This window comes from Protomyctophum parallelum (assembly GCF_964188405.1).
Source record: "Protomyctophum parallelum genome assembly, chromosome: 4".
NCBI lineage: Eukaryota > Metazoa > Chordata > Actinopteri > Myctophiformes > Myctophidae > Protomyctophum > Protomyctophum parallelum.
In genome coordinates this window covers 41,156,741-41,181,032 of record NC_139700.1, presented here as the reverse complement: position 1 = coordinate 41,181,032, position 24,292 = coordinate 41,156,741, and the positions used below count along the sequence as shown (strand labels likewise).

Genomic DNA, 24,292 nt, shown 5'->3' with positions numbered 1-24,292 from the left:
CATATAGGAGAACAGACTCTACCGTGCATAGAAGAAGCTGAGTTTGATTTGACGCGGAGGTTGGAGTTCCATACACTGGCATGCTGTTCAGGGCCCACCATGCATGTCATCATAGATTCGTTTTTATTTAGTTTCTGTCAGTGAAAAAAGGTAGTCGACAAAATTAACATAGTGCTGTAGGCTCGCTCTACCACTATTGAATTATTGACCAGTTTAGTGCCTTGCCACCGCTGGTAGGCTTCATGTTAAAGTGTAATACAAAGCATGTCCATACCTCCCTGAGCCAAAGCAGCCCCCCAAGGTGAGGGTCAGGAATCAGTTCGCTGCTCTGTTCCTTTTCTTTCTGTCCAGGCCCAGCGTTTGAAGGTGGGTTCTCCAGGGAGGGGGCAGTGTACTGTAGGTCCTCATTTGAAGTGGAAGAAACCAGAAAAAGCTTTATTTCATGATGACGTTCAGACCTTCAGACCTTTCATCAGGAGAGGAAGACGTCGACATACAAAGTACAAAAAAAACTACTTTCTGGCCTTGACATCCAAACAGAAAAGTCCTATCTGATTGTAATGGCGTTAAACTCACTTTGCCACTCACTTTGTGCATGTGCATACCCTCTTTATACCCTCTATACCTATCATCTATAGAGGTATCATATAGATCATATACTGTATGGAATGTCGCAATTAAAATTTATTTTACTATAGCCTACTATACCTCAGGTTTTTTGTTTGTACTGTATTTTGTTTAGTTACTGTAGTAGTATTCAAGCATTCAACCCTCTCTTCATTCAGCACTTTGTCTGATATATTGAAGCAAAAAAGTACTGAAAATAAATTGGTATCGGCCATAATAAAAAAATCACACCCGTGTGAACCGAGTGGTGCAACTCTCCTCTCTCTCTCCCTCCCCCCCCCCCCCCCCTCTCTCTCTCTCACTCTCACTCTCTCATTAGCAGGCAACAGTGCAGCACTGTCTCTCTCTCTCTGTTTCTGCATGGCACAACAGCGCCCCTACTGGTACTCATACTGGTGCTCATACATAGGTGAACACATACATGAACACATAGGTGTACACGGACATTGCTGGTTGTAGGAGTGGTTGCACCACTAAAAAAAACTGAACTGCATTGGTCAATTTTTGAGTGGCTAGCACCACTCAAAAATCGGTGATCGGGATCGGTCCCAAAAAAAGAGATTGAAGCATCTCTAATATATATATTAGGCATTGTAATAAAATCTGACAATTGTGACACGTGAGTTTATAGTTCATCTATTTCTGCTATTTTTGGAAAATGGAAGTGACAATTGTGCAAATATAATTGAGATTATCTCAAATAATTGTGATTAGGGCTACATGTATGTGGCAGATAAAATGTATCTCTACAAATTAAGAGGCTTATCGCTTTTTTGCACTTTTTTGACACTTTTTCCGGTGATGTGAGGACTCAGTGTTGACTAATTAAGCTACAGATTATGTGCGTAGCCTCCTAGACTCTGGGCTTCTGCCATCTGTTACTGTAAACACCTCTGTGCCTAACCTGACAGGTAGAAATGGGCTGTTCACTCACTGTATATTTACAACCACACTAGACCTAATTTGTGTGTGTGTGTGTGTGTGTGTGTGTGTGTGTGTGTGTGTGTGTGTGTGTGTGTGTGTGTGTGTGTGTGTGTGTGTGTGTGTGTGTGTGTGTGTGTGTGTGTGTGTGTGTGTGTGTGTGTGTGCATTGATTATGGGTCTTCAACATGGGGTCCGGGACCCCTAGAGGGTCCTCAGAGTTACTACAGGGGCAGCACCAAATCTTTGTGTGATAGGAAGGAATATTATTATTTAACCACAGAAAATACACTGAAACTAAAATCCCACCCCAGCTTTCCGTACAGCCGCAATGTTGGTAAGTTTGACGTTTAATACAATTAGATCATAGGACTGTTCTGTTTGGATGAATGGGCTGCCATTGGAAGTTGCACCTAGGTAGCACCTTGCCATGAAGAATGGCCGCGGTCTGCATATGGAGAATGGGGTGGGGAAAAAAGAGCTGGCCCGCTGAAAATAATGAATGTCATCAAATCAAACTTTATTCATGGAGCACATTTACTATTCATACAACCAAAGGGCTGAACAGAAAGAACAAAACATCAAAATAATCTATATACTGTACACGTGCCTATGAGCCTTCGAAGGCACTAGACATACAGTACATAACACAATGGAGGAAACGAATAAATAAATCTCAATGGACTGCACTGATCTAATTGAAAGGGGCAAACTATTCCAGAGACTGGGGGCAGCAGCAGCAAAAGTGCGGTCACCCCGCGGTCATGGATTTAACACATTAACTCATGTACTGCCAGAATAAATAATTTTATTATTCAGCCCTTGTCAGCGATTTCTCGTTTTTTCCTTACCTTTCAAGTAGTCAGAGATTATTTATATCCAGTATGATATGGACTCTGTTCCACAGATAAATAATAGCCAAACTAAAAGCCTGTAGATCGGCTATTTTCACAATGTTTGCTCTTTCGTAAATATTATTTCACCAGTTAACCGTCGTTTCACGTAAATCTACGTGAATTTGATTGATCTGGCCCAGTGCCAATCCCGTGAATTGGTCTTTTATAGTGCTTTTGATCAATCGAGTCGAGATGCTATACTCACATTAGCATTGGATTGCTAGCTGGTGTTGTCAACAAAGACTGGAGAAATTATTAGGGGACCACTGCAGTTTAGACTGGTGTGTTTGCAATATTGTGATGCAATGTTGGAGCATATATTTTCTTATTTATTTTCTTCTTTTCTTACACAGTACAGTTGACTAAATGAATCCACTTATATCTCTGTATCATTGAAACATTATACAGTATATCTGTGTACAATATCATCTGTCACTGAGTCGCCCATCTGGGCCACATGCCTTCTATCAAGTTTCTCATCTTCGTCGCGCTGCCTTCCTCTCTCCGTTTCATCTTTCCCACACATTCGTGTGTGTGTGTGTGTGTGTGTGTGTGTGTGTGTGTGTGTGTGTGTGTGTGTGTGTGTGTGTGTGTGTGTGTGCGCACGCACGCGCGCTTTCGGGGGGGGTCGTGTCCCCTAAGGCTGGATTCCTGTTTTATGCTTATTTGTGTTTCTGGTCACGTCCATGCCACCCCACCCCTCCCCCCACCCTGTCCTTTTCGCTGTCACTGTCCTCTCTCTCTGCTACAACCTGTACTGCCAGATTTTGAGAGAGAAACAAGCAACCAGGTCTATGAAAACAAACCAAAAACACCCGACTAGGCCACATGAGTCCAAAGTCGCCTATAATAAGCAGACTTGGCAACATTGGCTACAACTCTTCTTTTATATTCCACATCACTCTCGTTCCTTTTTTTCACATAATGTACTTTGGCCCCCCAGCTTCTCATTTATTCTCTCTCTCTCTCTCTCTCTCTCTCTCTCTCTCTCTCTCTGTGTGACTTGTGTCTGTGTGTGTCTCTCCCTCCTCTCTCCAGGGTCTACTTCACTGCTCTGACTTCTCTTGTCCTTTGCCGACTGTGTCAGGAGCCACCTCACTAGTCTGTGTTGCCAAAGCTGCCTATTATAAGTGACTTTTTCTGTAAAGGGGGGGAGCCCAGAAGCCCAGAAGCTCTACTTCTCGCAAAGTGTGTATAGCACTTAGGTTGTAACATTGCTAGTCTGTAATTATAGCTTCAGCGCAGTTTGTGACTGATGTGATTACACTGTTGAGACATGACACGTGTATGAGGTGAGAAGAGACACTTCCTTCTGCACGCACTCTCTTCATTATCACTTGCCGTAGGCTTGTTCAGGTGGCAGTGACAGTTTGACTTTCATTTCCTGTTTTCACTTTGAGATATTCACCCGATATTCAAGTCCTATTTCATCACTGTCGGGTGAAAACCTTGTATGTCCAAAACGTTTACTTTCCAGGAAAAGGGAAACAAATAACCCATGTCCCAAATGATGCAATATAGTTATTATTTAGTCACATCTCGACACGTTGTGAGCTTGTAATCGGTGAAAACGGGTCCAAGTCCAGAGCCAACTCCGGTCCAGTTTACCACGTCTACACAGTTACATTTCCCACTGCTACCAAAACAACTTCCTTCGCATCTGTGTTTGTGTGCGAGTTGTGAACAGGAAGACTGTAAACAAACGTGCACTGTGTACAGTACAGTACAGTACACGGTCATGTTTATGTTTTATGAGAGGCTAATGACCTTTGTTTAATCCACTTCTACACCAAGGAATGTATCTTTGTGCCTGGTTTAGAGCTGTGGGACCGTCGCTCGGCTCAGGAACCTGCTGTTGCTTGCTTCAGAGGGAAATACAATTCACTATTTAGGCGTTTAGCGGATGCTCTTTTCCAGAGCGTCTTGTATACTCTATCAACTCTTATCAACAGACAAAAAGGTAAATAGACACATCATTTTAGCGTTGGTTGAAGCTAAACATGCTAAAGAAAGACGCTTCTAGGGTTGCGACTATCGATAATTGTATTAGTGATTATTCTACTTTACTTTTTTGATTAATCGGATAATCAAGAATATATTAATGGATCTTTATTATTAGTATTATTAGTATTATTGTTAAAATGTACAAGGTCACAAAGTGTCGCATTGCAACACATCGGGATTTCCGATAGACCAGTTGCCTTTTTTTTGCTTTTCACCTATAATGACAGTGATTGACTGTTGCATTTACTTTCCCTCCTCGGCAAAAAGGGGTTTGTCTCCTCAGAGGGCAAATGTCACGTCCTCTCTCTCTCTCTCTCCCTCCTCCTCGCCTCTTTGGAGGACAAATGTCACCCTCTCTCCTCCTCAGAGGACTAATGTCCCCTCATGTCCCCTCCTCTCTCCCTTCCTCTATCCTCCTCAGAAGACTAATGTCCCCTCCTCTCTCCCTCCCTCTGGTCTCCTCAGAAGACAAATGTCACCCCCAGTGCCCTCATTCCTCCTGTTGCAGCTCAATAACAGAGACCAACAGGGGTGGGAAGAAGTACTCACATTGTTTTACTACTAGGTAGAAGTATCAATACCACAATCTAGAAATACTCTGTTACAAATAAAACTCTGATATTCAGAATGTCCTTGAGTGGAAATTATAGAGCACCGAAGTCTGACGTCACTTTCAGTAGAGGGCGCCAATACACATGTTCATGTCTTTTTTTATTTGCAGTGAAATCTCCATAGGGCGATTTTAGGTCGCTTCATATAAGAACTGTGTTTGAAAAATAAACCGACCACCCCGGCCTTTCTGTCAGGGGAGTGGCTGTGCGACGTTAATGATGTCCATTCATATTTGATACAGCCAGTTTCTGGAGAAAATGGAATTAATGTGGCCGCAAAAGCCTTGAAACTACATATGAAGGCAATGTCGCTGCTAATATACGTCACGCCCAGCTGTCAACACATTGCGTTCCTGAGATTCCTCGTTGACGTAAGCTCAGCTGGTGGTGACTCGACTCGTACTAACCACGTAACATTAAATATCAATAAAATAAAAATAAAAATAAACGTAATTAACATTCAGTTTCTGTTGTGCGACGGGCAGATGCAGCCACCCGCCTACCCGGAAATGTAGTCTCTCGGTTGTTTGACTCATTTCTAACGCTTATTTGGTTACTCTTTGGGTATATTTGTACATTTCCACCTTCAGGCGATGCTTCATATCGGTATATTTTTCAAACACAGTTCTTATATGAGGCGATCTAAAATCCCCCTAAAGAGATTACAATGCAAATAAAAAGTACACAAACCTGGGGATTGATGCCCTCTACTGACAGTGACGTCAGGACTTCGGTGCTCTTATATACTTAGCCTAAGCCTAATTTATGCATTGGCAAAAAAACAATCTTTAAAAAAAAGTGTCATGCAACATTTAGTGTCAAGGAATTATGTCACTGAGAAAGTTTCAGGATTAACCAATGTCAATCTGGGGTTCCTACTAAATATTGTCAAAAATAGCGAATTCTTCGCATTTTCACTTCCCTTCCCTGTAGCCACTATAGGAAAGGCTGGGGAATGGGGATCACCTAAATCAGAAGGGTTCATCCTGCAAACTGCCTATTAGGTTACAGTGGATCTCTTACCAAAGTCTACAAAGTAACTATAGTAAGTAAAGTTTTCAAATAAGAGTAAAAAGCGCAGTATTTCCCTCTGAGATGAGTAAAATAATTGAGAATTGGAAATAATCCAGTAAAAGTGCCTCAAAATTGTACTTAAGTGTAATTAGTTACTTCCCATAATAGACACTGTTGACATTAGGGATGTCCTTATCGGATCGGAAGTCGGAGCCGATCATGTCATTTTCAAATTATCGGGATCGGGATAAATAAATCTGAGATTTTCTTTTTTTCATTTCAATAAAATAGTGTCTAAATAGGCTTGTGTCTAATGTAAATCTCAAAGAAAGATGTATAAACTAGAAAAAGTGCCCTTCTGGGCACAGGTCTACACCAGGAGGATAGGAATGTAGGACATTGCATCTTGCCTTCATCTGGTGGTTGGGTAGCAGGGCAACACAAATAAACGAGTGCATGACGCGACTTGGCTTGTTGTAGCGCCACCATCAGGCTGTTGAAACCTGTCAAGTGGCATTTCTTCCTCAGCCTAGTGGGAATATATGTGCACAGTTTCAGTTGAGGAGTTGTGGCGATTTGTACAAAGCGGGCTACTCCTGAAAACTGTAGGAGCCAATCGTGGCCAATCAGGATGGAATATGAGAAATCAAACAAACCTGTCTTGATCACATGACTATGGAGATCATGTGTACCGATTTGCGTGAAATTTGGATAAAATCTGAAGGAGTAATAATAGAAAATGTGTTTTACATATGTCGGCCTCCTGGTGGCGCTATAAAGAGCAGATGTGAAAAATTCCAGGCAAAGGTTTTTCCTTAGCCTCTAGGGAGTTGGCATACAAAGTTATCCACAGATCCGTGCACTTAGAGGTAAAAACACTTTTCGGCCAGTTATAGCGCCACCTTGAGGCTGAGTTGAAATTGTTCATGTGGCATTTCGTCCTCGGCCTAGTGGGAATGTGGGTGCACAATTTCACGGAAATCACGCGATGTGTTCATGATTTGCAGCATTTTGTTTGAAACTCTTAACCAATCAGGATGGAATCTGAGAAATGTGAAAGACCGGTTTGGTTGAATGGCTCTAGAGAGACTGTGTACCAATTTGCGTGATGTTTGGACAAAATCTGTAGGTGTACTGTGCAAAAACTTGTTTTGCACAAAGCGGCCTCCTGGTGGCGCTATAACAGGCCGTTCTGGAAAGTTTGGGGCAGAGGTTCATCGTTGGCATCCAGGGAGTGTGTGTGCAAAATTTGGCATCAACCGGGTTAACGGTGGCCGAGATTAGCTGCTCACGGACACACGGACGGACGGACGGACGGACGGACGGACGCAGTGCAAAACATACTCTCCCCCCATGCCTTCGGCCTGGTGGAGACAACAATGATATTTTGTGAAACATGTTTTTGCTTGATGTTTGTCCTCCTGGGGCATTATAGTTCCAGATCATTCAACAAAGACATTCACAGAGGCGTGAAATAGACCCACGATGTAAACAAAGGAATGCAACCCCTACTATGCATGACCATGGCCTACTATCTATATCTGGATGATAACCAAAGCCATGCAAATGATGTTTTCTCTACGAGAGTTTTAACTTTGACTTCAGTTCCATACGTTTTCACTGCTAATTAACCAATACATCATCATTTGTTCTATGATTCCCTGCTTTCATATGACATGGAAAAACAAATCCACAATGACAGTCCTTCTATAGTTCTAAAGTAGTCACATACGTTTGCGAATACATACATACGAATAATTGAAAGGCAACAGACTAGACTAGAGTGAAATACATTTCTCACATGGCGTAAGTGTAAATATAAAGATCGGATCACAGGCTTTATTTCGGCGAGTAGCTACATGGTTTTGTTTATTTTCTGTAAAGTATAACCCCTCGCACGGCAGGGGGATATTTTGCCTGTGAGCAGCAGAGGCGTTATCCCACGGTATTCCACAGTTTATCTCCAGCCGAGAGACACTAAGAGTTACTTCCACAGTCCACCGTAGCTATAAAATCCCAAATTCTCCTCCATACTATAGCCATGTTGAAGAATTCTGTGTTTACAAGCACGCTAATAGCGGGGCTCAGAGCGTGAAACCTGAGGACAAAGACCAATCGAAAACTACATGCAAATCTCGCAACTGCTCCTCTCCGCCCCCAAAACAGTGTTAAAGTTACCGAAAAAACAAGCCTACTTTGACTTATAAATGTATACATTTAATTTGCCCAAATCAATAATCTGTTGGAATGAAAACCTAGTTGACATGGCATTGTTTTTGTGGCACGAAGGTACAATGAAGGCTTTCCTAAGCCTTAGGAATTGTATTGGAAATTGGTGAAATACTCCAGTGAAAGATATAAAGATTTAAGTGCATTTACTTGAGTACATGATGTACTTAGTTACTTTCCACCACCACACTGGGGACCATATAGGTCAAGGTGTTCCATGCCAAGACCATTCATTTTTAATGAGCGCTAACAGGTGCTAAACGAGACAGGCTTTCATAGCAGCCAAATTTATCTTCCTTTTCTCCTGCTCTTTCCCCTTGAAGTAGAAAGGTCATTATAGGAGGACATGTTGGGTGGAAACCTTGTGTGTCCCACAGAAACTGTTCCTTCATTATTATTATTATTTAAAATATGTTTTTATATAGTGAAAATAGCCAAACTACAAGCTCACAATGCATTGTGACTCGTGAGCTTGTAGATTGGCTATTGTCACTACTTTTGCGTGGCACTCTTGTATGATGTAGTAGAAAAATAATAACCATAAATGTTTGAAATATGGACATACAAGGTTTCTGCCCGATGTTGACGATAAATTATACGAGTGTGACGTGATGGTGTTTCACAGTACTTTACTTTATCCGGCGGTAATTATGAATGCAGCACTTTTAAATGTCACACATCCTTAATGGCTACCACGACGATGTGTGTGTGCGCGCACACACTCACCGAGATATTCTCGGTGAGCATTCTATGTGATCTTTTCTTTTTTGTTGTTGACTATTGTCGTGTGTGCCATGTTTGGTGAGGATTGGAGCAACTCGGGACGCTGTGGGCGCGCGCGGCGTGTTTCCTCCTCCGCGTCATCAGTGCCCATACCCGAAGGCGGGCGGGGTTGGCGAAAGGGCCTTTCTGTGTGGAGTTTGCATGTTCGCCTGATGGAGGGGAAAGGAACTGGTTGGAATAACGTGTTCCTTCCACGCGCTACGTCCAACCAGGGAAACTCCCCCCTGTCAGGTGTAAAGGAGCAACTTGGACACTCAGGCATGAAGGAAGCATGAGTTCAAGTCCGTTGCTCTCCCCTTGTCCCCCATATATGGGGACTAGGCTGGTGGAGGGTGTGTAGAGCCCAGGATCACATTAGATGATTGACACAAGGGTGAAAAATGGGTTACAAAATCGTGGGATAAAAAATATATTAAAAAAAAAAGAAGATATATAATGATATCAACAATGATATATCTCAAACACATTACATCTATGTACATTGTTGGATTAGAAATAATTCGGGAAAAAGGGGAGGGGGGATAAAGAGGGGCGGGCAATCACATTCTCTCCCTTTGACCTGATGACAGTGACAGGTGAATTTTCTATGGAAACCAATGATTTGCTTGTGATTTGCATCAAACCCTGAGGATAGCCATGCATGGTTTGACGTACTAGATCTGCACATAATTGAGCCAGACAGCAACTCTACATCTGACCTCACTGACACCAACTCCTGCTTCTCAACTGTGCCGTATTAAGAAGCTCTGTTGTTTCAGCGCGTTCTCGCCCTCAGGCGTCTTACTGGTAGTCCCATGTGCTCAGTTAAAGTTATGCAACTGTGCTTTTAGGAGAAGAAGAGTTTGTGTACTTTCCTTTGGCATACTGTTGACTGTGTTGAGCCTCTCTTGATTAACTATTACAGACAGTGCAGATTATTAGAAATCCTCTGGACAGATGTCCCATTAGTTGGCAGCAGCTGTTTGAAAGTCTTGGTTTAATGACATTTCGGTCGTCCAGGAAGGACGAAATGGTGATGATGAGAGGAGATATAACTTTATTTTCCTGCTGAGCCGGAGCATTATGTTTTGCAGCCAAACAGTTTCCCATATACACCCCAATATATCATCTCTGTCGGTGTGGAAAACTCTTATGTCCAAAACAGTATGACAAGCTCAAAACGTGTCACGCTGTGTTTTTGAGCTGGCAGATCTGCTGCTTTTGATGCTTCCATGTGACGCTGTAGCATGATCAACATAGGCCATAGGGGGTTCATTTAGAAAATAAAAAAGTTAAAGCATGGAGATTACAGGTTTCTGCCCGACAGCAACGATATCCATTTTATATCCCCAAAATGTAACATAAAACATACTCTGTATATTATTGCAAGGTTTGATTGCACTTCCCTGTTTATTGCACATGACCTGCACTCTATCAGCAATAGTGGCACTTGGTGCCTCCGGAGTAAGTCTTAACAAGACTGTATCCTTTTATTATTATTATATAAAATAAAAATAAAAACAATCGTGAAAATAGCCGATGTACAAGCTCACAACTCGTTGCATTGCTTGTGAGAGTGCTATTAACACTACTCCAACTCTTGTATGATGAAGTAGGGCATTCATTTATAGGTGGGGGGGGGGGCATACAAAATGAAATATAGAGATACAAGCTTTCTGCCAGTTAGCAACGGATATCTTTCTTTAGATATCTTTCTTAAAAAAAAAATGTCTTTAAAAAACAAAAGTTCATGTAGAAAACAAAGAATTACAAAGTCAAGCACGCAGTCAAAAAACTGTCTCCACACATCAAATGACTGACGTCACATCTATACAGGAAGTACAATATATGCTTTTAGTGTCACTTTACGCCACGTTTTGAGCTTGCAGACCTGCTACTTTTGATACTTTGTTCTTCTTCTTCGTGTCTGGCCATCTTCTATATCACGTCTTTCCAGTGGTTGGCGCAGGCGAGTGCAGCAGCATTTGGCCCGGCCAGGTCATCTCCAGTACATTGTGGAGCAGAGATACACATCATGATGTGGTCCATTGTTTGTGGTTCGCCACACACGCATGCATCAGAAAAATATATATTCCATTTTTTCATGGATGCCTTGCAGCGTCCTTCGCCGACCCGCAGACGGTTCAGGGTCTTCCAGACGGCCCAAGGTTGGTCATGGCCAGTCGCGAGACATTCCTCTGGGGTGATGCCTCTCTCTGTCCACTGGGCTGTCCGGCTACCCATGCTGTTCCACTGGTTGTGCCACTCCGTGGTCCTGGCGACAGATGGTGTGGTCTCCAGTTCTGCAGTGGTATCCAGGAAGCTGCTTCTGGACCTGAGCCGTTTTTGGGGGGCAGAGTGTTCGTGCAGTGAGTGCCGGTTGTCATGGGCCTGCTTTGTGCGCTCGGCTTTGGCGGTGACTGCTCTGCGGATGTCAGGGGGGGCAATTCCAGAGAGGGCGTAGAGGCAGGGTGTGGGGGTTGTTTTGATGCACCCAGTCATTATCCTGCAGGTCTCGTTGAGGATGGGGTCTAGTTTGTGTGCGTGACTTGATTTATACCATGCAGGGCAGGCATATTCAGCGGTGGAAAAACACAGGGCTAGTGCCGTTGTGCGCAGCGTGGTTGGGTGAGCTCCCCACTTTGAGTTGGTTAATTGGCGCAGGAGGTTGTTCCTGGTGGACACTTTGGCTCTCGTCTTCTGGATGTGCTCTTTGTAGCTGAGGGTACGGTCTAAAGTCACTCCCAGGTAGACTGGGTGCTGGTGGTTCTCAAGCCTTATTCCGTCCCAGGTTACGTTGAGCTCCCGTTTGGCCTCCTTGTTTTTAAGGTGGAAGCTGCAGATTTGTGTCTTCCCGGGGTTTGGACGCAGGTGGTTTTCCAGATAGTATGTGGACATATCTGTCAGTCCTTGTTCCAGGGTTGACTCCACTTCTGGGAAGGTATGCTGCTGCGTTGTCATCGCTAGGTCGTCTGCGTAGATGAACCTGCTGCATCCTTCTGGTAGGGGCTGGTCGTTGGTGTAGATGTTAAAGAGGAGAGGTGCCAGGACACTGCCCTGTGGCAGCCCGTTGTTCTGGTGGAACCATCTGCTTTCTTTATTGTTGAGCATGACATAGAACATCCGGTTGCTCAGGAGACATCTGACTGTGTTGCACAGTTTGGCATCCGCTGTGATGTCGAAAAGTTTTTTAATCAGCAGCCTGTGTTGGACGGTGTCATAAGCTGCCGAAAGATCGACAAAGGCAACGCCTGTTATCAGCTTCTTCTGGTAGCCGTCCTCGATGTGCTGGGTGAGGTTTAGCAGTTGGCCTGTGCAGGATTTTCCCGGTCTAAATCCGGCTTGATCTCGGATTAGCTCAGCGTCTATCTGGGGGGATAGTCGACTGAGGAGTAGTCTCTCGAAAAGCTTGTAGGTGGTGCATAGCAGGGAGATGGGCCGGTAGCTTTTGGGGAGGTTGGGGTCTTTCTACTGTTAGTGTGGAAGTCCCTGACGTCCAGCAGGGGCTTCACAAAAATGGCTGATCCGTACTTGGGATGGCGGATCTCAGCTACCAGTTTCATCCCTGGTAGTGTTGGCCGGTTGCTCGTCTGACCCAGGTGAGTCTCCTGCATACAGACGATGTCGCTTCCATTGCAACTGGCCGCTAGCACATCACCCTTCGTTCTAGTATATCCCTCGACATTGATTGAGGTCACTACTAGTAGCGCTGGCATAGTGGCTAGGAAAGAACGTGACTGTCGTTGACGGTCAGTGGTTGCAGAATTGGCTACTTCAAGTCAGTCACTGTGGTACAGTTTCTGTCTTTAGCATTGCCCGGGATGCGCCACGTGGAGGCTTCTGCTTGCATCCCAAGTGATACTTTGTGTGACTGTAGTATGATCGAGTAGTTAAAGTAGTTAAAAACGCAAAAAGAGGTTTCCACCCGACCGACGGTATACATTTTACCGTATATCCCCCAAACATAACTTACAACTTACAACATATATTGTTGCATGGTTTGATTGCACTTCCCTATGTATTGCACATGACCCGCATGCTTTCTGAATCAGCAGCTTAATCGAATGTGGAATCAGGATCCTTTATATGTTGAAGCTCCAGCGGATCCTCACGTGTGTTTATTCCTCCTGTTCTGTGTTGCAGAAGAGGAGCTGAGGAAGCTCCGAGAGGAGACCAACATCGACACGCTGAAGCAGGACCTGGAGAGAGAGAGAACCCGGAGGCTGGATCTGGAGCAGAAGATGAACGAAGTGCTGAAAACCCCCAGGTACGTACAGTAAGACCCCCGACACCCCCCGAGGGGTCCGCTGTCAGCTGCGCTCACTTAGGACATTGCACTATCAATGGTTGTCCTTATTTCATAAGACGCGGCGTCTCCTAGTGCAGACTGTGTGTGTGTGTGTGTGTGTGTGTGTGTGACTGTGTGTGTGTGTGACTGTGTGTGTGTGTGTGCGCGTTCGTACTACAGTACTGCTTTGTGCCAGAGAGAATTATAAAAAGAAAAATAAATAAAACATGACTGCCTCATGGGTATTCTGTTCTTTGTTGAGTTTTTTTCTTTTTCTTTTTTTTACGTTTCTGGCCTCCAATTCTGATATTATTGAGGGCCGTCTTTAATCATAGGACCTCTAACGTTGAGTGGTGATATCCGTCAAATTGTAATTCTTCACTTTTTTTCTACCTTTCTACCTTTTTTTCTACCTAGCCCCCAAGGAATAAAATATATGGGAAACACTGTAACGCATAGTATGTGTATGTGATGTGGTCGTCTTCTGCTTTTTGCATGTTTCAGACCTGAAGATTCACCTCTTCTACCCCCCAAATCTGCATCCCCCACCACAGCCAACGGTACAGGTGAGCTGGAGAAACACACTTAGCAACATGAAACCAGGCGTAATTCTTTTCAAAATCTTTCCAAAATCTTGTCAAAGATTGGGTTGCGTGATGAAGCATCTTTGTTGTGATACCTTTGTTACCGACAATAATCTGTATTAATCCAGCAGCCAACAGGCTTCTTTTGTTTAAAGTGGGAAATTTGGTATGTAGTTTTTTTTTATTTGCCTACAATGTTGTCTATATACCCTATTGGCCTGAATGTTGACTGTTTTTTCCAATGGAAATATCCTAAAAAACGGGGCCGTATTATAATCGAACTTTTCATGATTTCTAATCCATTCCAAGCATTAGTTTTGCTTTTGCACAAAAAACACTCCTTGGGCTAAAAACGGCCATAGACACTTGCCCAAATGTGCCCAAAATGTGCTGACCTAGCCGTCATCACAAATTTAGTGTTTTTTGTGCAAAGCTACTGCTTGGAATGGATTCAGAAATGTTGACACTTTTTTACAAACCCCTATAAAAAACAAATTGCTCAATAGGATTCATGAATGTATGTATATAGACAATATTTTATGTCAATAAAAAAATATATATATACCAAATGTCCCACTCCACACCCCCGGCTGCCAGACTATAATGTGGAATGCCAAGGGTGAGCCAGAAAATAGCAGCCAGGAGAATGGGACTAAGACACTGCCAAAGACACCAAGAGCTGCTAGCCAGCAAACTAGTGCTGGGCATCGGTCACAAGGACGTCCCACATTAACATATGTGGATGTACACAAGAAAAACGCAGGGCGCAAAGCACCAACGAGCTGGCCAGATGTATGGAGAACCGGGATGACTGGAAGCGACAATGGAGGGCTGTGTGGACAACCTAGAGTACACAAAAAATAATAGAAAATACTCAATAGTGAGATCGATAAAAGCCTGGCTCGATAAGCCTGCTCAATAAGGTGCTCATTATATCAATAAAAATGAACGAGCTCCATTTCTAACGATGACTGTGTCTTTGCCAAATGTAGACACAGATATATATTACTGTTGGCAACAAGAAACACTAAAACTAAGTTCATATTCTCTATAATTTTGGTTCTTTTCAGTTAGGTTTGTAAGCACACAATGTAGATTCAGTCAGTTATCTTTTTTTTATTATAGTTTTTAATTGGTAAAGTTAACGGAAATGTTTTCTTTTTCAATTTTAGTTTTCGTTATTCCGTTAGTTTTAGTCAACTATCTTTGATCGGGACATCATTTGGATGGTGCCACTTAAGCTCGCTCAGTGGTGCCTCTTGTGGCTCAAGTCACCTTCACCTTTGTGGTGATCAGTGGCCACTGACATCATTCGAGAAGAACACCATACATCATTGATGTGAGAACACAGAGTTCCAATGACGCAAAGAAATACAGAAATACAAAAGGAAAGGACATACACAGGAAGACGACAATAACATGGAAAGATATAGAGAAAATACAATGAAATGCACAAAGAAACAGGCTAAAAGTTCAAAAGATGGAGGAGGCAAGTTCAACCCTCCAATAACAATCACAAGTTCAGTTAAGATAATTATAGCTTTATATTGAGCAACAACTCATCATTAAGACCTTTAGGGTGAAGAGTGTGTAATGAATACCGGATTGTATAAAACATGTGTTTAGGTCATAAACGCACATATGCAGAATTATCTGCATATGTTTTATTTTTGTATTTAACGTATTTTTATTTAAGTGTTCTGTAAGGAACCAGTGAATTAGATTTGTATATTACACACCCCTCCCCCCCTGTATTTTTTTTGTTTGGTTTTAACACTGCCATGGCAGCGGGTCTCGTAACCAAAAGTATGTTGTCAAACTGCAGCTTGTGGCCCTCAGAGAGATTTCTTATGAATAATGAACAATCCCGGCAGCCTTTTGAAGCACGCTGCATGGCAGTTGTGACAGTTTCTAATTTGCAAAGATGTAGACGGACGTCACCACTTCATGCACCCCAGCCCCACTCTTCTTCTACAGCTCTGTCCGTCTCCTCTTCTTCTCTCTTTCCTTCGCTCGTCTGTTTTTATGTCTCTATTTCTCTGTTTTGCCACTTGTCTCTTTCCTTCACTCACGTTTGTTTTTTTCTTTTCTTTTTTGTATTTCTGTTTACTCTGCAGATTAGTGATTCTCAAATGTTTTACCTTCAAGGACCCCCAGTTTTATATGCATTAGGCCCAAAGACCCTCATTTGATATAATTTTCTATCTCTGAGGGCCACAATATACATGATAAAACCCTACGTAACTCAGAGTTATTGTTCCCCATTTGTACACTCTCTGACTTAAAGACCTGTAACTCCTCAAGCACCCCTGGGGGTCCATGGTGCACCCCACTTTGACAACCTACGGTATACAGTAGGTGCTAGACAAATCCAGATGCACCGCGGTGGATTCAAACTAGAGATGTCCCGATACTGTATCGGTATCGGAAAAGTATCTGTACCGGCCCTTATCTGTGATATCGGGTCATCTCGGTATCAGTGAAAATGCCAGTCTAACCACCGATCCGTCACAGGGATAAGGGGTTGGCACTTGGCACTATGGCAGGTAAATAAAATGTTGGGGCATGTGGAGTTTGCTTTGGAGCTGCCCAACCTGGAAGTGCACATTTGAGTGAGGAGTCTGCTATAAACACAACACGATATAGCTAGATAGCTATAAACACAACAGGACATGGTATCGGTATTCGGTACCGGCTAACACAGAAATTGTGGTATCGGGATCGGAAACGGAAATCGGGACATCCCTAATTCCAACCCCTACCCACCTTTTCTTGACCTTCAGTTGTAATATGCTTGGCACCAGTTTAAGCTGTTTTATGTGCCTCCCTCATGGGACATAACCTTGTTGTCTGCCGTCTTAACCCATTCTGACCGGGCACCCATTTTGGTGTTGGCATCATGTTATGCTTTAGCTATTGAAAAATAGCAGATCTACAAGCTCATATCGCGCCACCGAGTGGCGCGATACGAGCTTGTAGGTCTGCTATTTTTGAAAAAAATCGAAGAGCGACTGACATTTTTTTAATCTGATCTCAGGTCAGAATGGGTTCATCAGACCAGTGTGTGTCTGGCGGAAACCTTGTATGAATCTGATCTCAGGTCAGAATGGGTTAATTGGACGCGGCGGCACACAGCACAACACTGCTATTTGTGCTGCGGAGGTGCTGCCGCCGTGTTTGCGATGCTCTCTGGGTAATTGGCTCTCTACTAGCAACGGCACACTGCTGAGATATCCTCGCTGTCGGAAACCTCTTTTATAATGATAATGATCCTGTGAATTGATTTGTAGAGTGCTTTTCAAAACAAAGTTACAAAGTGCTGCACAAACAAACAAAATAACTTGACCTAGAGGTTAGGTTTTCAAAAGTGACGAAAGCATCACTAGTTGCTGTGCACTTAGCTCACGTGGTTGTCAACCTGTGGATCAGGGGACATTCCAACATACAGTATATGTGTATGCAGGGTATCTGCACATTTCACATGAGTTTTAAGCCCTTAAAAGAATAAGACCACTACTGTGTAAAAAGTAATCAACAAACTGTACTGTATATACACACAGAGAGGGGAGTTGCAACACTCAGTTCACACGGGTGTGATTTTTTTGTCCTAGATTAAGATGTTGGATTTGACCTCTTGTGTGCACACAGACAAACAGGAGACGCTGTACGCACGGTCGCACCGGTGGTTCTACGAGCGCTTCGGGGCGTACATCGAGGACTTCCGCTTCCAGCCAGAAGAGAGCACTGTGGAGGCCGAGGAGCCACTCAGTGCTAAGAGGTGAGGTGTAGAGGGCAGCACGGGTCCATACAATTGGACCAGGTCCGAAACGGACCCGGTGATATCGGAACCGAACCGATCCGAGAAGCATTCTAATTGGCCGCACCCGGCCCGGAACCGGACCCGAAAGTTTTGGGTCCGGTCCGAAACGGAGCCGAGAAGGATTTGACTGTTTTTGTCAAAACGGCGCGGATCCGATCCGAGATCCGGACCCATAGTGTGTTCTCTGCAATATTATATGCTTTAACATGACATGAGACTGCTCTCTATGAGCAACGTGCACCCCACCGCCTCTCGAGACAGCGCAGCGGAGGAGGCGGGTTGCAACAAAACTGTCCCACATTTTTCCTCCGAGGTGGAAAGCCTGGTTATGCGAGGTTAGTCCCACATTGCTTGTTGCTTTGCGTTTCACCTCGCTTGCTGAAGGGGCCCTCCATGATTGCATTAATATAGCATATTATGTATGTATATATGTTTGTGTGCAAGTAGTTAAGGCAGGATTTCAGAGAATGTGCTTATTTAAAGTGCTGAAGGCAAATCGTGTTAATTTATGGCATACATGTTTTCTAGGGGTATTAAGGTCTGCTGAATCCAAATCTGCTGTATGCCAAACTCAAAATGGATGCTAAGCCCTCAAAATGGACCATTTAAAGATGGTGGCCACCATTATGATGAAACGTAATAAAACGCCTATATTTTTGACTAAACAAGGTAGAAATATAGACTGAAGTATAATTTTTTATGTTTTCATATATGGGGAATACAATTCAATATTCTGATTTGAAATCAAGTGTGAGGAAATTGCTTAAAATTCATACATATTGTGAAAATGTATTGGCGAATATTCTTCCAACCAACTTTATGCAATAATTGATGTTCCCAATAAGTATATGTACATAACCTGTACAAGGTAACCAACTCCATAATACTTGTGAAGAAACTGCTTAAAAATAATATTGCATGCCTGTGGTATAAACTGATGGCCTAAAGCGAAAGAGAGAGAGAGCGCTCTCGCTCATGTCGAGGTGCATGACGAGACCCAGCCCTCGTTGACTCTGTTCAACAGACAATATGGACTTAGAATGTAACGCAGGTCTATTTTTGAAACCTATTTTTTAAGTTGAAGGGTTTAATTTATAAATCTCGGATCCTCATGGTTAATTCGGGTATTCTGCATTTCAGATGCCCGAAACGAGTTCCGCAGCTTTGAAATGGAACCGACCCGATCCCCGACGGCACGTCAATATTTTGCACCCGACCCGGACTCTGTTCTCGGGTCGGATCTCGGGTATTCGGGTCCGGGTGGACCCGTGCTGCCCTCTAGTGAGGTGTAATAAACCAGACATTCCCATCCTGTTTTGTATCTTCATGTCGCTGGCTTCCAAAGTAAAAGTACCTCAAAAGCATGCAATACTTGAGTCAGTGGTTTTCAAAGTTGGGTCCGGGGACCCTGCAGGGGTCTGTGGGTGGGTTCCAGGGGATCCCCATGTCCCCATTGGCATCTTTAAAAGAAAAAGTGCGTCCCTTTAACAGCTCACATTATCAGTGCAGATCATGGTCAATTAAAAATTAACACCATAATCGTATTCACTGTTTTGTATTTGCACATAATGCAATAATCTGTGCTGGGGCACGTGCACAAGGATTTGTACCTATTTTAACCTACATTTCTGAGGGGCGCTAGCCCCTCCCATGCCCAGCTTTTAGTGTGCGTGTAAACACAAACTTTGTCCTAACACAAACATTAAATGCCATTGATAATGAATGGCCAGTTTTGAGTGTTTGTGTAAACACAAACATTAAAAGACTAATTATTGTCCAGAATGAGATGGCATATGATGATATGAGCGCCCCTAACTTTTTGAGTGGTGCAGCCACTCCAAGGAACAGCAATGTCCCTATGTCCATCCCTATGTTTAGGGTACCAGTAGGGGCAAAAGTGGCGCTGTTGTGTTAGAAACAGAGAGAGCGATAGTGTTGCACTGTTGCCTGCTAATTACAATGTGGAGCGTACATGAGAGAGAGAGGGGGAGAGAGGTGAGAGGGGGAGGTTGTTCTCTGCTAATTCCCCCACACAGTAAAGGTGGTTGCACACTGGACGCGTTTTTCGGAAAACCAATGGAGAAACGCCACAAAGTTGCACCACTCAGTTCTCCATTTCTCCATTTCCTGAAAACAAATTCACTTACTTTGTGTTTTCCTGCCCTGTGTGAGTGAGTAGTGTTTGTTCGTTCGTTCATTCCAACATCAGCATCATGACATTATTAAATGTACATGACTAGTGGTTACCGGTATATCATCCATTTATTCCAGCATCATTGTCATGACATTCTTGTATATGAGTAGTGGTTATTACTTAATTCATTCATTTTGACCTCATTCATTCATTCTTCCATCCATCCATCCACGCATCCATCCATCCATCCATTCCAACATCAGCATCATAACATTCTAGGCTGTATGTGAGTAGTGGTTATTATTACCTCATCCATTCATTCAGCATCATTATCATTATTATGACATTCTTGTGTGTGTTCATCTATTCAGATCACCTCAGCATTCCACCAGTGGAATGCTGGGCCCGTCCTCCTCTGTTCAGGGTGGGAAGCAGCTTGTATATCCTTTTTCTTCATTGTTGAGTGGTGCTAACGACTCCTATAGAAAGAGTGTCATGCAGATGCGTTGTGAGCTTGTATACGTTGACAGTGGTGTGTGTGTGTGTGTGTGTGTGTGTGTGTGTGTGTGTGTGTGTGTGTGTGTGTGTGTGTGTGTGTGTGTGTGTGTGTGTGTGTGTGTGTGTGTGTGTGTGTGTGTGTGTCAATGCAACCAATGGAGGGTAATTGGATCTATTAGAACGTAGGTTCTTTGTTCCCACCGTGGCCTCAAAACTCACCGTTTTGGACATACAAGGTTTCCACCTACGAGAGAGAGAGAGAGAGAGAGGAAGAGATAGACAGACATACAGACAGAGAGAGAGAGAGAGAGAGAGAGACAGGCAGAGAGAGGGGAAGAGACAGAGAGAGATAATAAAACCGATGGCTTTGTAATGGGGCGTGCGTGCATGATTAATATTGTGTTTGACCTCTGGTGGTGTGCCCCATAAACTGCAGTCCTTGAGAGGGATTCCAGGGGCGTTCCCTGCAAATTTAGGAGCAGTTTATGAACACTTAAAGGAGAATTCCATACTAAAAGGCTTTCCTACCTTTCTTTGTAGTTGTTACGTCCCCATCAAAGAGGTCCAGGTGTTTTTTTGTGCAAAAGCTCCTGATTGGCAATTTCCCCTACCATAAGCCCTAAATGAATTGCATTGAATTGAATGGGAATTGAATGGGGCTATGGGGTGTTGTGCTAATTAGGTTATTTCCATCGCTCAAAATTATAATTTCTTTGTATACATCCTCTCTTCATAATGTAAATAATATCCCAAGCGGCACACTTTAATACTTATTTCGATGGAAATAAGTGAACTGGCATAACACCCCATAGCCCCATTCAATTCCCATTCAATCCAATGCAATTCATTGAGGGCTTATGGTGGGGACGTAACGACTACAAAGAAAGGTAAGAAAGATAAGAAAGCATTCTAGCATGGAATTCTCCTTTAAATCTATTTTAACTCAAGAGCTTAATTTGTTTCAATTTGGGGGTCCTTTATTTGAAAACGTTATAAACGTAATATGGAGTGGTTCTCAAACATTTTTATTTTCAAGAGCGTTTGATATGCATTACCTCATGTTTTGTTTTAGTTTTTCTATTCTATTGGATTTTGCATATAGGCAAATCTTAGATCGCTTCATAAGAACTGTGTTCCAAAAATAAACAAATCACCCGGCGGTTTTACTCATATGGAAGCATCAACTGACAGATGTTATTAGGGGTGAAGCCTTTTGTTTTTGTACAACCATTTTTCACAGTTTTGGCAGTTCTGTTCCAGTTCTGTGCCTTGTGTACGAAATTCGGCAATATGGTCGTGGGAATTGTGACGTCATCTCCAGTCTCCAACCAGCTATTTTGGAGACCCCACCCAGCTATGCAATACCCGTTATACCCGTGTCAGAGTACCCGTTCTACCCATCTGGCTGTGTCCCTCATGCCCATATATGGAGATGTAATGTATCTGTCTCTCTGTGTCCCTTTATTCTTAGTTCTGTGTTGAACTGTGTTGCCTAATCTCAGTGCGACGACATTGAATCTACATGTGAGGGGACTTAGGCTCATTAGGTCCACTGGCAGAGCCTGACCAGAGCCTTTTGTGGTGGTTCTGGACAACCGTGGGTCCGACCGACTCGACCGCACTGCACTCCCTGTGGGGGTGTGTAACGCGTGTTTCGAATTTGAAGTCGGTGGGGCGAGTTACGTGGATTGTAGACGTACACACACACACTTACAGAGACTTGCATTCATAGATAGATTTTCTCCAAACACAGACTTTATCAGATATATAACTCATTATCATAAATGACACATTACCATTTTTCGACCGCGGTCGAGATCATGGATTTCACAATGCCACGCCAGACTTTCCGGTCCTTCATTGCCATCCCCAGTTCACTGCTTACTGATGCATGTGTCCCTGGCGACGACATCAGGGAAGGACAGTTTTCTACCTCTGGTCTTCTTTGAGGCAGGATTCCAGAGAAGAAGGGAAGATATAAGCTCGTTGTCAGCTCTGTAGCAATGGCCGGCAAACTGTGTTCTTCTGGATCGGACTAGTGAAGAGACACGGGGAAGGTTGCCGTATATTAGATTAGTCAGTGGGTGGCTTTTTCACATACCTGACAAAATCTCCTGGGTGGTTTGTTTATTTTTGGAACACGGTTCTCATATGACACGATCTGAGATTTGCCCATGGGGATTCCTGTACAAAAAGAACTCCCTGAACCAAGACGCAGTGCTGGAGTGACGTCAGAACTGTGGTACTCTATAATGAGTGTTGATATCACAGGTTGAGAGTGGGGCTGTCGCGATAAGGAGTGGATTTGAATACAAATGGCTGAGGATTGTCTGTGTGTGTATAATCTATGCCGCTCAGTGGCTTCTAGGCCTGCTAGAAGTCTCTTTGCTCTACTTTCACGCTGTGACGCTTTTTTTTTTCTTTTTTTTTTTTTCTTTTTTTTTTTACATTTTATACACCAAGGCAGTGGCTCTCAGTGGGGTTCCAGGGTTGCGGCGGGCCACCAGCTAAATTTGGAACAGTATTAATCATGTCAAGAGGGTAAACAACAGAGTTATGAAGAGAGCAGGAGAGAGCTAATGTATACTCAATAGCAGACACTGACCTTGACGATTAGACTGGAAAATAAAATGGAAGAGAGAGAGACCGAAAGATATCCTGTACTTTGTTGCGTGCTTTGTCGCACACCGAAAATAGCCATGTACAGCTCACAGCGTGTCGCGTCCGTAACGCTTTGTGTGCTTATACATCGGCTATTTTCGACTAAGTACTAAGGAGGCTGAATCTTACACTCGCCTTCTCTCGTTTGTTATTCAGTCCTCACGACAAGACACTGAAGACAGTGAGTCACAGTCGCTGCTAAATGAAAACAAGGTCACTTTAGTACTAGCGATGGATGGATGGATGGATTGTAGGGCTGTGCTCAACACAATCAAGGCAATATATTGTCCTTGCCGATTACGCCAACAATTCAGAGACAGTACTGTATAGAGAGATACCCAAAGAGGTCATTTTAAACCCTCACCCTCGCTCCCCTTCCACCCAATAGCATTTGTTTTCCAGTTCCATTTTTGGGAACGGAAGTTCCAAGACGGTGTATTTGAATTCTCTGAAATAGAATCCCTCCATCCATTTAACTTTACAGTGTATAATGGTTTGGTCTTCTTAATATAGCTTATAACTTGCTCTGAAAATCTAACTGTTCTTTCTCTCTCTCTGTCTTTTCAGGTTGACGGAAAACATGAGACGACTCAGTAAGTAGTGATCACTTACATCCATATCTGCTTTTTAACCAGTTTCAGTATGGCAACCCCTTTTGGTGTTTTAAGCATTATGTTTAGCTTTTGCTGTTGAAAAATAGCAGATCTACAAGCTCATAGCGCGGCACTCAGTGCCGCTTGTATGTTTGCTATTCATGAAAAATCGTGAAAATGTGGCGCAAATCTTTGAATATATATATTCAGATCGAACGTTTTTAACTCAAATCTTTGCTTCTGGGGGGGTCCCTGGAACTACATATTATCAGATGGGCGTCGGCGGCCAAATACATATAATTCTATGGGTCCTTGACATGAAATAGTTTGAGAACCACTGACATAGAAACAGGTTTTTCAGAAAACTGTCAGGATTTAGAAGGCATTTGTAGAATCGCCCTCAGGTCTAAATGGGTTAAGCACTTAACCCTAGTAGCCCTACATTCTGGGCATGTCATTAAATCCATAACTTGAATAACTGTTACTGAGTAGAAAGTAATACTTATTTGCCTTTTTATGCTGTTTTATTTTTAAGATATTGACATCAAAATTCGCTCAATTCACTGTGAGCTGGGGGGGCGGGGGGGGGGGGGGGGGGGGGGGGAGCGTCCCCAATTTCCAATTTGATTATTTTCAGGGGATGGGCCTGA

General features: G+C 43.3%; 1 protein-coding gene across 3 annotated transcripts in view; it reads left to right on the top strand.

Annotated features, from left to right (window-relative positions):
* LOC310857599 (GRAM domain-containing protein 4-like) overlaps positions 1–24,292 on the top strand; it is a 117,650-nt gene that overhangs the window by 65,445 nt on the left and 27,913 nt on the right. For all 3 annotated transcript variants that reach the window (XM_083763333.1, XM_083763332.1, XM_083763334.1), the window contains 4 exons: positions 13,208–13,331; positions 13,857–13,918; positions 17,585–17,714; positions 23,617–23,642. In XM_083763333.1, the coding sequence (XP_083619459.1) occupies positions 13,208–13,331; positions 13,857–13,918; positions 17,585–17,714; positions 23,617–23,642 (342 nt within the window). The remainder of the gene's footprint in view (positions 1–13,207; positions 13,332–13,856; positions 13,919–17,584; positions 17,715–23,616; positions 23,643–24,292) is intronic.